A 15,463-nucleotide genomic window follows, 5' to 3' on the forward strand; every position below is an offset into this window, starting at 1 on the left:
CTATGTGGGTATTTTGTAAACTTAAATATTCTGATATTTCTCATTGAAGAACATAGTAAACTATATATAAATTAAAAAAAAAAATAGAAAGTGGAAGCAAGAATCATTTAACATTTATCATTTAGTGAAGTTTACAAGTTCCTTTTTCCAGTGAACAACCCGGTAGAATTTCAAACATGACAAAGGCCGATGTATCTAATATTATGCTTGCAAAAATCTAAAATATTTCGGCTGTCATCACTACTGGAGCTGCTTCAGTATGTTTTCTTGCCAGATATGGACCTCTCTGAACACCATCTTGCAACTGCAAACGTACAAGGAAAAGGACCAAGTGTCATACAATGCATGATAATTGCCATTTACAAGGGCCAAACAGAATTTGCCAATGCAGATCAGAGTAATCCATGAATTACAGTCATCAAATCACATGCTTTGTATGAATTTGGGATCTCTTTTCACACCACTGTAGAATTAGCAACATGCCATTGATTGACACTACTGAAATGCGAAAGAAAAAAGAGGCCGGATGCACATCAGTTTATAACTAACCTTCACAGCTATTCCATGGAGCGCAGGGTCGCTAACGAGTTTACTTGACATGAATGCCCTATGGATTGCCTTGCAACAATTATATCTAGCTTCCATACCTGATAACAATAAATATAGTAGTTAATCAGACACAATATTAAACAACAGTAACAATAAAGATCAGAATACATGGGAGTTCAGAATTTTTTTTTATGCTTAAAAGATTAGAGAATAAATAGTGAAAGATCGGTTTCGGATGTATATCGAAGATCAAAAGAAAGGAAACATTACAATCCAACTTTCACATTCAATTTGGAAAAGAAAGGAGGTGATCTCTTATGATGTCCAAACAAATATACCTATTTTAGTAGTTTCAGTAGCCGGATCAGTCACCATGTTTATTATCTCCTGTTTTGAGCAAATCTCCATCAGGCACCATGATCTAGCTACTAACCCTGTTATCACTCTGTACCCCTTTCAGAAAAAGCAATACCTTGTTAATTTCTTGATGAACAATCATTTGGCAACCATGTGCACCAAAATGAAACAAGACATTGGTAGAAGAATGAATAGAGACACCTGTCCATAGGTCAAAGCCCTCATATATTTCATCTTATGCAGAAAGCACAATAGATAAATCGACATATATTCTTGTTCTTCGCTTTGTTTCACATAAGCATCAGGTTGACCTTTTCTTTTGGTAGGTATATAGTCATGTGAGAGCAGTTAGTTCAAACATTAGTTACAATAAAATGTTCTACGTATGGAAATTATGCTTTACCTTCATTTCGTAGAGAAGTAAATGATTAGCATTTAAAAGTTTCGTTCTTTGAACTAGAGAACTTACAAAAGGTATGATTCCAAGAGGTTAGTAATGTAAAACAATTTAAACAAAAAGATTGCAGCTTGAAATAATATTGGGGGCAAAACATTCTAATACAAGCCATACATTTCCATTTTCACTCATTTTCTTGGCAGCAAACAGCATTAACAGGAATTGATGATGTCTCCAAGTTACATGCTTGTGCTCTTTAAAGTTAATACAGAAACCATTTTTACAAAGTAAACTAGCGTAAAATTCTGAGTACAACTTTAGTTAATTTCAGCCCAAAATCCTCGTAAAATATTTATTACCTAAGATTACAACAAGGGTTATGGAAAGCAGGCTAGATTATAAAAAATGAACATATATAAGCTCCAGAATCAGTTTTTCTATTAGAAAAAGATTAAGGAGGGTCCCTTGAAACTAACTGGTTCTCAATTGGGAAAGTCAACTTGGTTTGGTCCAAAAACACATAGATTAATTGTTGAGAAGAAATACTCACTGCTAGACGAAATTCCTCAGCCTGTTGAAGAACTGATAGGAAAAGACCCTGCAAATTATGCAAAAGAAGTAAATAAAGCGTTTTTCTTTGGAAAATATCAGTGAAGATGCAATGCAAATGATTTCAAGAAATAATTGGCTTCTTTTGCAAAAGAAAAAATAATCATACAAAACAAAGGCATATGCTAGCACGTTAGAGAAGAACACATGATAACTTTTTGCCTTGACTTACTAAATAATTATTCATAGTAGTCAACGGACTGACATTAAACAATGTCCTTGAAAATAAAGGAATGCCAAATTTAAGCAACCATGAGATAAAAGCACAAGAAAAAGAGAGAATTTTTAGAGAATTGCTTACAGATGGTGTCAATTTTGAACTTTGTGATGCTACTTCATAGATCAAAAGTCGAAGATTTTCTTCTGCATCACCATTTAGCATTACACTATCCTCAGGCCGCTTTTCTCCAGCGACATTCCCCAAAGCATGCAATGCAGCCTAAATTGCAATAAAAAATCCCTCAAATATTAAATTGAAGATGCAACATGTAAGGTTCTCACACACAATATGCTCCATGCAAGATCAATTTCAAGACAAAGTTTGCCCAGTTCAGCCATAATGTTTTAAATACAAGTTATATCCAATTTTCATGCTCTGACCAAAAAAGCAATGAAAACCACTATTTCCTCCAAACTCCCTGGACATTTTAAACATTAGGTTGCAACATTTCTCAAGCCAAAAGAAGCAACAGGTTATAGCTAAAAAGGACCACAAATATCTTGAAGACAAAGCTAATGGTCAAGAAACCAAGGGAAAGTTAATGGCTAAATTCCACCAATAATAAAACTAAAATAAATAATCCTTATTCAACTATATGAGCTCTAATTTGAATCTCCAAGCTCATAGAGAAACAGCCACGCACTATGATGGGTGAATTTGACTATATGGTTTAAGACAGCTCAAGGACAATTGGGAGGTTATATCAAATTTCTACTGCTTAATGACCTTTACATCGAGTCAGGTCTTTTAGGAATCTGCCAAAATATCAAAAATCAAGACAACATAGAATCACATGCATAATTGTATTAATGCTGTGTTTTCCATTCTTAATCAATTGATTCAAAGAGCCCTCAGATGTGTAATACGTTATGACGTTATGTGCACTGAAGCATAACAAGCAAAATTAAAATAAGAAACTAAGACATTCAAAAAGCAAAAGAATTTGATATGCTTACCAACTGTTTACCACGCCCTTGCCAATCAAATGCAGCATGAACAATATGCCTTGCAGCAGGTGGAAAACTCGACAGTAGCAACACAGCTCCTTGGATTGCTAAAAGTATCAAAATAGGAGGGAAAAAATCAGACTTAAAAAGCATTTGCTTCAGGATTATTAAACATAACAGACAAGTTCTCCCTCATATAGTCCCTATCTTGGGGTTTTTTATTGAAAGAACATATAAGTAAGACAAGCACTTTTTTTTCAAATAAAAACCAAGTACAATGGACATTCAAAAAGTTATAATATACATACTAAAGTATGTTAACCAATTGACAATAAATGTAAAAGCCCAATCATGATATAAGAACACAATGTACCCTAAACCAAACCCATGTTGATATAACATGGAGCATGTACTTTACGGCAGGTGTCTATATAATGACTAGTAAATGAAATTAACCATTTCTTGTAGAACCATAAAGAGAAATTAAATAATTAAATGGACACTAGATCCAACATAAAGCAAACTGAACAAATGCTTAAGAAAATAATAAGATTAGGAATAAGTTCAAAGTGAACTAGCAAATACTATCAACTAAGCAAGTTATTTCAACTGATGGTAGTCACTTGATTAAGTGAACAATAATCAAATACTTACATGATCCTATTTGTCCAAGAGCTTCAAGTGCAGATACACATTCATCTGTATCTTGACTATTCAACAGCCCAATTCTCACATTAATGGCTAAAATCACACCTTTGGCACCTGAATATAGAAGAAAAAGAAAAAATCACATATCTATGTGCATTTTGTTCCAGGTTAATGACTAAGGTTTATATCCTTCATGATAGTAAGCAAATTTCAACAGGATTTTTCTTGTACCAGCACTAGGTGCGTGCAAGGTGGTAACACAATATTGCCTACAGGCAACAGCACACCCAAACTAAAAAAACTAAATGTATAATCACATGGATATCAAAAGAGAAGTGAGAAACAATAAAAATGATAACAATAATTGCATGTTCAGTCTTTTACACTTCTATGAATGCTTAATTAAGTGAAATTAAGTAAGAGACAGTCTCTTCAAAAATGAATTTCAGAACTCAGAGGCATAAGCCTTACTTGGTTTCATCAACAACCATGTATATGTTCTCCTTGGATAAAAGCCTTCCACTTATCATCATTGCTCTTGATCTCAGAATTGATTCCATTGACGAGTTGCTATAAAATAAAGGGCATTACAGAGAAATAAGGAAAAACTTGTTGTAAAGAAAGTAACAATTGTTTTGTAAAAGGAAAACAAAACTAAAAGAAAAACAGATTGAGAAATATAATTAATCGTCAAATAAGTACCTGATTATAGAATGAAGCAATAGAAGGGTGGTCCTCGACAAGAACTCTGTACCATGCTGGATTTCAGTCAACTGCATATCTGTCCAGTCAATATACCATACACAAATGCACATGGAAAATGGCATATATTTGGGGTGGGGGGTAAATGGCTAACCTCATACAAGAGCTCCAAAGCACTTAGGGTTACAAGGGTATCATTCGAATTCCTGATTTCTACCTCCAATAAACTGAGCAGATTTGAATTATATACAACTGATGCTACGGAGTTGGAAATAGAGAATAACTTCACAATCAATGATAAAACCCGCACACGTCCCTGAAAGAAGGTTTACAAGGTTAGGAGAGGAATACTTGTACAACTACAGGCAAGTTTCCAGAGAGCATAAATGATTACAGACCACACAATATGTTTTCAAATTTTAGATTTGGTGTTTAGCAGGGGCTTCAAGCTTCTGAACACTACAAACATCTAAAAGTGATAAAAGTAAAGATAGACATTGAAAAGACTGTCTTTCTCAAAATAAACAAAACTTCAGACACTTTTGTGATGCCAATACAGTCAAAAGAAGCTACAATTTTCAAGTAAAGGAATTGACTAAGCAGCAGATAGTCTTTCAATAATATGCCCATAAATATAAGAAAAAGATCTTGGTACAACAGGGAAGACCCATGACACCAATAAAGAAAAAAGTCAAACAGCACTCAAGAGAAAATTATCTTACCAGGGATGAACATCGTGATGCTAAGTTCCCAAGGTGGGTAACTTCATTGATATTAGATGGGAAGATGATGCCCTCCATAAAGTTTCACAAAAAATGAAATATGATTTTAGTTAACTTAAACTATAATAATTCAATGCCTTAAAAGGATTAAACCTCACAGAGCATGTAATTGAAGGTCAAGTCCTCACCATCCCCTCAGGAAAGTGAGCTAAGTTCTTGATTGCATCAATTGCAGCAGTTGCAACTTGTTCATTGCTACAGGTGAGTAACTTGACATCATTTTATGCAGATAGATAATTTCAAACTAAATGATATTAAAAGCAATAATCTATTCGATAGACATGCACCCAGAAATCTTTAGACAAATAATAGAGACAACAAGAGATAGCTAGTACATTCTTCCACTTCCCACTCTCCCTATCTTCATTCTTCCACCTCCCTCTCTAAACTGCAGCAAATGATTACAACATACACCAGATTTTTGTGCTCAAATATAGAACAGTTTTCCCTTTTTTTTAAGTAACAAATCTAGAACAATCTTTGATCCTCTACATTACAGGTGCAAAAGAATATACATAGTGTATTTCCTTCCTACAAGTTGGCTTATAAAGTTTCCATGTTGCTGTGCAATTGACCATCTCAGAGAGGGGGAGCAGAAGTACTTTCAAAATTCTTATTGTTAATATAATTTGATAGGGGAAAAATATGCTTAAGTAACTCTTCTAAACTCCGTGTGTATGCTCTTCAAACTACGTTGAATAATTGCCAACACCCAGGAGCAGTGCAAAAATATCTTTAGTACCATAATACACTTTAGGCAAAAGAAAGCAGTAAGTTGGCCATTTAATCACACCATTATCCCCTCGCACAGGATAGAAAATTAAACATTCAAATTTATTCTAGATTCAATCCCATTGTACATCCTCAAAATCCTTCAAGAATTTGTTCCTAGATTCAATCCCATTGAACATCCTCAAATTCCTTCAAGAATTTGTCATCTACCTCCTTAAAACAAGTTGTCCAATTAGTGAAGAAAAGAAGATTAGTAGAGAAGAGAAACCAAACACCATACTAAACAGTTTGATATCACCGAAACCATCAAGTTCACTGAAACATTGCAGATAAGAGACTTGGATGACACATAGAAAACTTATTGATTGCCAACACAAGAAGAATGAAACACTTTTTTGTAACCACAAGCTATTACAGTCCACATGTCAACCAGGCAAGGCAAATTCCCAGTACGACAACCCAAAAAAAAGGGTAAGCCTCTAGCCAATAATTCACAACCAGATTTGTCACTCATTTATCAGCTTTAAATTTGTCCAGCACTCACATGCAAAAAACAAAAACGAGAAGAGGGAATATGACAAATTTTATTGCAAAAGGGAAGATAAATCACAAACAATGGAAGGTCTAGTTTTCAAGGCATACAGCGATAGGTTCTTACCCATAAATCAGATAGTCAAGTAAGAGTGGATATATATCATAGTCAACAATCAGCTGTATGGCAGATATAGATTTGTCATCAAAGTTCACTAAAAAGGAAGAAACCTGGATGACGTTGTCAATATGTAGAAAAATGAATGAGTTAGTTTACAATGATATATTAATTTTTTCTTAACACATGTAAATAAGCACATTGAATGATGCTTTGCTCATAGAATCCAATGGCCATATAACATAGTAAATTTTAACACCTTCCAGTCCCTTCCATCCCAAAAAGAAAAATATCATAAGGGCCCGAAAATGACCAGTTGTGCAGCAAAAACTTAGATAGAATTTTTGTAGATATTCAACTCTTAGCACAATTACAAAGAGGAAATAGTTTACATATGAATAAAATTTAGTAAGTGCAATAATTATAAAAGAGCTTAACAAAAAATATAGGAGTTGTGCACATACCGTTTTGCATGCTAAACAACGAACTATTTGAGAATCTGCCTTGAGGCCAACTTGAACAAAAGGCTAAGGAAACAGAAAAGATATCTTCAATCCAATTGTAAATTCACAAGCATAAGTAATGCAGACATTATATCCTCTGAAGACTGAACTGTCAAAAATGCTGCTTTAGACTAACTTATTCGAGATCTAAAAATATGTCAAAAACTGTGTCCATTTTGAAGCATTTCAAAACCAAAGCATAAATACTTAGGAACCACTCCAGCCTACCTTCAAAACATCAGAATGTTTTCCTAATGCTAATACTATCTGAAAATTTTCATTCCAACAAGGTATCCCAACAATGTACATTACATCTGAATCTAATGAACAGCTCACTACAAGTGACAAGCAAGCAATTAATTTATTACAGACCAAATGCATACCATGTATTGTGGAATGAGTGAGGCACCATACTTAGTCTTAAATACTTTCTCCAGACATTCAACCAGAGCATTTTCCAGGCCAGGCACATCAGCTTTGGTTTGCAAAGCACTGCAAAAGAGTTAGTAAAAGTTAAAGCCCATTACTTTAAGTTAAAACTTAAAACCTATTAAGTTAAAACCAATTTCCACATGAAAAGTGATTCCTTTTCTCATGAAAAGAATCTTTTAACAACAAAATTAATTGCAACCGCACTCAAAGGTGATTCCTTTTCCAAGACAAATATATGCATTTCGATTAGGGTAGTAAAGAAATTTCCAGAAATACCCAAATTAATAAAAAGAAATTTTAAGTGATGTAAAAAGGAACAAAAAAGAGTCAATAAGGGGTGCGGGTGTTACCTGATGATGACAGGGAGAGGAAAACAGTCAAGAAAATCTTTTGTAGCGGCGTCATTTTGAAGAACAGGGTGATGAGCGAACTCAGACGCTGACTCGAGCAAATGAGTTGGATCGTTAAGCGAGAATTCTTCATCCATAGCTGTGCACAGCATTCGATTCTTTGGACGGTGATGTGGCGGTTGCAGAAAAAAGCAAGAAAGAGATTTTCAGAGCAAAATTCTTTTCTTTTCTCTTTTTTAGTTTTCTTGTTTCCCAAGAGAAATTAAACAGTGAAAATTAATTATTTTATTTATAATATTTTGCAACATTGCATTTGCATGTAACAGTTCATATTTATTTTTTTTAGCAAGTAAAAGTTCATATTTATAATTATATAAAAAATTATTTATTCATTTATGTAATTTTAAATTTTAATTAATGGAGTTAAGATGAAAACATACTAATAAAATATATTAAAAGTAACTAAAATATTAAAATATTTTTCTCATTTTTTTTAGAATTTATATATCATGTAAAACATACTTATGAAGGCTATTTTGGTCCGACAGGGGGACAAAATAACTACTTAATACTTTTTAAAATTAATATTATAAGTTACTATATATATATATATATATCAATAGTCAGATAGTCGAAGCATAAGATCAAATGCCATTGTTATATTCGTATCAGTGATTATATGTATGTATGTACAATTATATATGATGTAAACTGCATTATATATTCTTGATTTCTGTGTAATATTTTATTTTCTTTCTCAAATTTTTAAAATAATTCAAATTCATCAATTATACTAATAATTATTAAAATATAACAAAATCTATCATCTTTCCATCACATGAAAATTCATATAAATGTCCATATAACGTAAAGAAAATGGAATCATTAAAATTTTTATTAAAATTTATGCCACATGGATATCCATGTGATACTAATGTGACATACTTCATTGAATTTTTAACAATATGTGACATAATGAATGGAGTTGAAATACTTTTAAAAGAAGCCGTGCAACAAGTTTAATTTTAAAGATCATGAATTAAAATTAAATATTATACAAAAGTAATAAATGATTAGTGATTATATATATATATATATATATTTATATGCATACATTTTTTTTTTATTATTGAGAGGAAAGGTTTTTGATCTTTTATGGCAAGCTCAATATCACAGTTCTTGGCTGTTGGGTTACGATCATGTAAAGTTAAGATCATGTAAACAATATGTTAATGCATGAGGACTAGATCAGAACGCATGCATGGCAAGAAAAAATAGAAAAAGCAAACACTAACTGCATGCCTCAACGACGAACCACTCAAGCATATTATCTTTGTGTTCTTCGAGCTGTCTATCACATCTTTTATATTCTTTGCAGGTATATATATAAGTATATGCCAATTATTAATTTAAGCTATATTTCATAACCTTATTCAAGCAATAATGCAACAAAAAAAATTTTTTTTTACAACTTTATACATTTTCTATATATATTTGAGATATTGGAGGACAATTAATTATAATATTTTAAGTTTTAGCATTTTCTTCTACGATATATTTAAGTAAAGACGACTCCTTCACTTTATAGTTAGAGTTAGAGAAAACAATTACGTTTCCAAATCTACAAATATATTTTTTTGTTCAATTTTAAGTTTTCTAGTTGATTTTGCCGGAATGAAAGAGTTGTTTTTGCTCAAAACCACCCCATAATCATATTTAGGTAACCTCCCACTTCTCTGAAAATTTGATCTTAACAAAAATTAATATACTTATAGAATAAAAATAATTAGTTTTCTTTTTAATTATTAGAAATAAATTGTGATTATTTGAAAGAAACATTTATATATTTTTTAACATTTTTGTCCAAACTAATCTAATTTCAACCTACATCTTATTTAAATATTTTTTAAAATATATAAAAATGGCTAGAAAAGGTGTTTATCATCTAGTCTGACTTTTGTTAAATGTTTGAATAAAAACATAAATCACAAATCATTAAAAAAAAAGAGTGGTATGAGAAAAAAGAATTTTGATAAAAAAAAATGCTTGCACTTTTTGATCCAATATCGAAGAAACAAATCAATTTAACTCCTCATAGATATATAAGACCTTATTTATTATTATAAAATTATGTAATTATAATTTCTCTAAATATAGAGATTTATTGTAATTGAATTACAACTAGTCTTCCTCTCAATCAAGTACATATGATCAGCTAACATGGAAAGTTGAAACAATTGGGTAGAAATGTTAAATAAAAATATGTACAAAAGAAATTATCTTAATTTTGCTTTTATTAGATATTTAGAATTTTCAACTGTATGATATATAAATCGATGTCAAGATTAGCCCTCATTTATTTATTGATAAATTTACTTATACTTTTTTTTCTTCAATATTGTAATATTCTAAAATTTTTAAATTAAAATTTTAAATTTTAACAGTTTGAAATGTCCCCCAAGTTACTACTATTATATTTTAGTTTTATTTTTTTTGTCATATTTACATCAACATAATCTTTTAGTTGATTGTTGATTTTTTTTGTTTTAATTTTCAGAAATAATAAATTTTTTCTTTCATATCCTAATAAACGCAAAAATTTAAGAGAAAAAAAAAAGTTGTTAAAGCTAGCTTTTAATGTTAAAAATGACAAGAACTAAGAAATATGAAAAAAATATATATCTCAGTGGAGTTTTTTACAGTTTTTTTTAATTAAATTAAAGCAATTATCTTTGATAACAAAAATTACAAGTTCATAAAGTTTCAATCTTTTTTCTATTTTATCCTATTATATAAACTAAGTCTTATATTTGAATAAGTTGGATCATGAGCTTTTCATGAAGAGTTTATCCTTTTGAAGAGTTCATCAACAAGAAACATATTACAGTGTAAGAAACAATTATAAAATGGTGAACAATATACATCTTTTACTTTCGTTTTTATTCATTTTGAATTTTGAAGTTTCATATTAAATTAGGATGATTAATATCTATAAAAATTGTTAATTATCATAAAATTAAAAAAATGATACAAAACTAGATTTTTTTTTATTTTATTTTTCTTAATTGACAAGCATTTTTATGCTATTGCTTATAATAAAATCTATATAATACAACACATTTTCAAAAAAAAAAATTATAATACTAACAATACACTATAAATGACTTTAAATATAAGTCTCTTAGTCTATAGATATTAATTCAATTTCAAATTTATAAAACAATCAAACAAAAAATAAATTCTTTATGTGTTAGCATTTTTAAAATTTTTTTTTATCTCCAAAGTTTGTAAGACAAGGTTCAACATATGGTCAGTGGAAAATCTTTAATAGACAATCTTGGTCTTGGTGAAGCTCAAAATTTTAATAACATATACATTCATTTTTTTTTCACTACAAGAGTAATAGCAAATTATGCCATTTATTATTTAAGTTCATATCATCAAAACATAGTTTCTTTTTTTGCCGACATATTGCAGTACATGTGCCAAATATATTAAGAACCTTGTACTGCATATAGTTTTTAATTTCAACAAAACATTAAGTGTGAATTTCTTGAATATTTGAAAAAAAAAATTAATTGTGCCCGAGAATGGTTTGAATTAAGTTCAATGTTCAAATTTTGGGGAGAACATACAAAAACAGGTAGCATTTTTCTCTACAAGACATAATTAAGAGGTAAGACACATATTTATCAAATTTTTTCCTACAAAAATAACTATATTCTAACATAATCATCGAGGTAATAAACAAAAAAAATTGAAGTGCATACAAGTATTGATTCTCTGCTTTGTTATGTAGTACTACGATAACTAAGAAGTCAATAATAGAAATGATGGTGCAAAGGAAAAAATGTGGGGACAGCTCTATTTATGTAGCACACAAAGTAACCAATGCCCTGGCTAGATGGTCCCTTTACGCTCAATATTTTATGCTGACATGAATGGGTACAATATTGGCAGAAGAGTAATAAATTGTCCCTTCCACGAGTAGAGGATGACAAATAGGGCTATAGGTCCTTTGAGAAGTACCAAAACCTAAACTCAGAGCTGAGACAGGCCCCCATGTGATGCAAGGTAGCTGAATCTTGATTGAAATGGAGAAAGATGGGTGAACCCTGTGTTTCACACACCCACACCAAATTCAACTTGCCCATTTAATGCCCGTGTTTCACATTCCTTTGGGAGTAACTTTTAATGAATGAAGAAAAACATCAAAAGGATGAATTGACTGTTGTGATCACAGCACGTTTGAAACATGCTTATCAGCTGTGGATAAGTCACTTTCATTTAATCTAAGCAGCAAATACTAAAATTACAAACATGAAATTGAAATCTAAGCTGACGTTAATTATCAGTCCTTTTCCAAGCCTACTCCTAATTAAATATGGTAATGACAAAGTTCAAACACACAACATAATTAGTACGACGTCCACATGGAATCAAGCTCAGTAGGACCCATGGATATCTTGCCACCAGGACCAGAAACATTGTTACCTTCCTCGGATACTGAGCCCCAGTTCACGGATGAACCATCGTGAAGTGGTAGTGCCGCCAATGTTGGCCGGGAGAAAAAGAAGGGCAGCTGCAAATTATCCTGAAGAGAACTCAAGCTCGGAAATTCTGAAACACCGACATTTCTTGGATATCTTGTGAAAGAATCAAAAGTGTTGTTGATAATTTGGGGTGGAGGCGGCAATGCGTGGTTGAACCCAGGGTCGAAGGCGGGAGGGGTGGTTGTGGTGGCGGTGGCAGTAGCAGAGGCAGCTGCAGCAGCAATGGTGGAGAAACAGGACACGTGCTCAGATTGGATATCGCTGTCATAAGAGCAGCTGTCACGGTTAGTGAGGGATGTCGCTGAAGTGACAGTAGCAGTTGTGGTGGGATCCAGGAGAGGTGGAAGGGAGACTGAGGAAGGAGAACTTAGCTCTTGGTACAGTGCGATGGAGGAGCTCATTCGGTTCTTCTTGGCTCCTCCGCCAGTGCTGCTGGTTGCACCATTGCCGGAGCCACTCTTGTGAAAGACCCTGGATATGACCCATTCATCCTGGAATAATAAAAACTTAGCATTTTAGCAAAAAGTGAACACTTACATTTTCATCAAGTAATTGGTGGTTCTTTCCAAAAATATAAGTAATTGGTGGTTAATGCAACAGTGAAACTAAGGATTAATGTGTATTTTATGGCATCATATTGTATAAAAAATGTTGCTGCAAAAGTTACTGGAGTGTATAAACATGAATAGAAAGATACGATTTGCTTTTAACATACAGGTTAGTGAGATTCAGTTCATTGCTAAAAGTCCAAATAATAACAATACTTTTCAAGAGATCATATCATTGTTAGATCTTTGCATTTTCAGTGTTAACCTGAAAATTAAGGTTGGAAAGCTAATCGAGTATAGGAAACAAGAACAGTAATGGTACAATTTAACACAGATTAGTGAGTTTCAGTTAATTGTTCAAACAAGAACCACTGCTTTAACAGATAATATATGACTGTAAAATCTTAAATTTTCAGCAGTAAAATGAGAAATGGGATTGGCTTTACCATTGGAATGAGTGCAAGAGACATGAAATTTACAATTTCAAACAGGTAGTATAATTGCTTTATGGAATAATGATGCAGAAATTGTGGGCATTTATATCCCAAAGAAGACATAGGCCCTTCCATTGTCTGCAAAGGCAGTCAAATGCTTTCCCAACATACCTTTTTCAGCTCATTAAATGAAAAAACAGCATACGGGAACATTAATAGTTTGCATTTGTAACCAAAAACATAACTACCATTAACTTACTGCAATACCCAAACACACCATTTCCTGAGAAAATGGACCACAGATCGACCAAGAAACATGAAATTGAGCAAAATCTAAGCTTATTTTATCAAAACCCTCGCTAGAAAACATTGTTCAGAGTTCAGGCTCATAAAAAACTTCAATCATTAGATGATCAAGTTTAGACCTAATTGTTGGACAGAAACTAAACAGCTTATCATACACAAGAAGCAACAAAGTGAGAGAGACAGAGACCAGAGACCTTGGAGCTTCTTGAGAGATAATGGTAAGCAAATTTGCCTTCGAGGCGATATTCATGCATGACCCAGTTGCTCTTTTCTCCTTTAGGAGCTCTTCCTCTATAAAACACAAGAGTTTTCTTCATTCCAACAAGTGCGCAAGTCTTTGTGCTGTAAATCTCCTTATCTTTCCCAGTAGCTTTCCAATAACCAGCTTCAGTGGCTCGGTTAGTTCTCAATCCAGTTGGGTACTTCCTATCTCTTAAACTAAAAAAATACCACTCTTTCTCTCCCATCTTAGCCTTCTCTGCCATATTCCATGACCAATACAAAACCCAAAAAAAAAAGTTTTAACATTATTATCAGAACAATTTAGTGTAACAATGAAAACGGTGGTTGTGAAAAATGTTAATGATGACTTACCAGGAAGTTCCCAAGGCTCACACTTGTTTAGGTCAACTTCAGCTATTGCTCTACCAGTAAAGCTACTATCAAGAACTTTCTTCAACAAATAGTAAGTAATGAGCTCTTCATCAGTTGGATGGAAACGAAAGCCGGGAGGCAAATGAGTATCACCGTTGTCAAAATGATGGTAACTGTCCATGTTGATAAAATAACAGAAATAGTTTGAGAGCAAATAAAGCTTGAACTGAACTACTAAAAACCCTAAACTTCAAAACCAAAGTTGAGCATCATGAAGTGAAGAGAGTGTTGAAAAAATAACAGAAGGTGAAAGATAAAAAGGGTTTGAGTTTGATGAGGAATGGAGAGATGGGTTTGGGGAAGGTATGATCTGGAGCCGGAAAATCTGCTCTTTTTCTTTTTTTTCTGTTCGCTGTCCTCTTCCGATACCTTTCTCTTTCTTTTCCTTTCTCTCTACCCAGAGCTCTGGATTTTGCCGAGGGAAAAGGCGAAGAGAGGGAGAGAAGGAGAGTGATGTATGTGACTGAGGGGAGTGGGTTCTGTTCTGAGTATGCGTGCGTGCGTGACAAAGTGTGCAGGTTTTCTCTGTCAGTAAAGAAAATGAATGGGAAGGAACAGAAAGTAGTTTTTATGAGAAAAAGTCTTTTGGTTTGTGAGAGAGATCGAGATGGAAAGAAAGGGGAAAGGAGAGATTTCACCTTGTATCCATAAAGCTGTTTCATATCCCTCCTGCCAGCATAGTACAAGATAAAAATTATCAACTTGACAGATACTTTGTAATTACACGCCATCTGCCATCAACCCTTCTTTTCTTTTCTTTTTTTTTTCTGTCATTAACAAAAAAAATGAATTTCTTTATACTAAGTTTGCAATATTTCCATCCTTTTTGATTAATTATATATAATAATATTGAGTAATGTTATTTCATGCCAAACTATTTTTTTTAAAAATTGGTCAATGGTATTTATAAGGGGTTAATTTAAATTAAAAAATTATATTATTTTATTATTTTTATCAAACTTATAAAAAATAATTTGTTATTTATGACTTTTTTTATAAATATTATATAAATCAATATGAATAAACATTGAGCATCATTTTTCTTTTAAAAAAATATAGTAGTACTCGTAATAACAAGTGATGTAAATAAA

At 32.3% G+C, this 15,463-nt stretch overlaps 2 protein-coding genes across 2 annotated transcripts; both read right to left on the bottom strand.

Annotated features, from left to right (window-relative positions):
* Nucleotides 1–91: 91 nt before the first annotated feature.
* LOC111301696 (uncharacterized) lies at nucleotides 92–8,119 on the bottom strand. The gene is made up of 17 exons (XM_089744472.1): nucleotides 7,878–8,119; nucleotides 7,479–7,587; nucleotides 7,057–7,119; nucleotides 6,602–6,705; nucleotides 5,340–5,406; nucleotides 5,152–5,223; nucleotides 4,584–4,745; nucleotides 4,430–4,500; nucleotides 4,199–4,297; nucleotides 4,015–4,019; nucleotides 3,734–3,841; nucleotides 3,089–3,186; nucleotides 2,214–2,351; nucleotides 1,854–1,901; nucleotides 888–1,002; nucleotides 550–647; nucleotides 92–304 (listed from the first exon to the last, which is right to left on the bottom strand). Exons 1-17 carry the CDS (start codon nucleotides 8,027–8,029, stop codon nucleotides 218–220), a joined length of 1,596 nt encoding a protein of 531 aa, XP_089600598.1. The 5' UTR covers nucleotides 8,030–8,119; the 3' UTR covers nucleotides 92–217.
* A 3,853-nt stretch (nucleotides 8,120–11,972) lies between these two features.
* LOC111302330 (protein CUP-SHAPED COTYLEDON 2-like) lies at nucleotides 11,973–14,911 on the bottom strand. Its single transcript, XM_022898258.2, has 3 exons — nucleotides 14,313–14,911; nucleotides 13,913–14,196; nucleotides 11,973–12,921 (listed from the first exon to the last, which is right to left on the bottom strand). Exons 1-3 carry the CDS (start codon nucleotides 14,491–14,493, stop codon nucleotides 12,295–12,297), a joined length of 1,092 nt encoding a protein of 363 aa, XP_022753993.2. The 5' UTR covers nucleotides 14,494–14,911; the 3' UTR covers nucleotides 11,973–12,294.
* Between the last annotated feature and the right edge of the window lie 552 nt (nucleotides 14,912–15,463).

This window comes from Durio zibethinus, chromosome 15 (genome assembly GCF_047325235.1).
Source record: "Durio zibethinus cultivar Kanyao isolate XHJ-2024 chromosome 15, ASM4732523v1, whole genome shotgun sequence".
Lineage (NCBI taxonomy): Eukaryota > Viridiplantae > Streptophyta > Magnoliopsida > Malvales > Malvaceae > Durio > Durio zibethinus.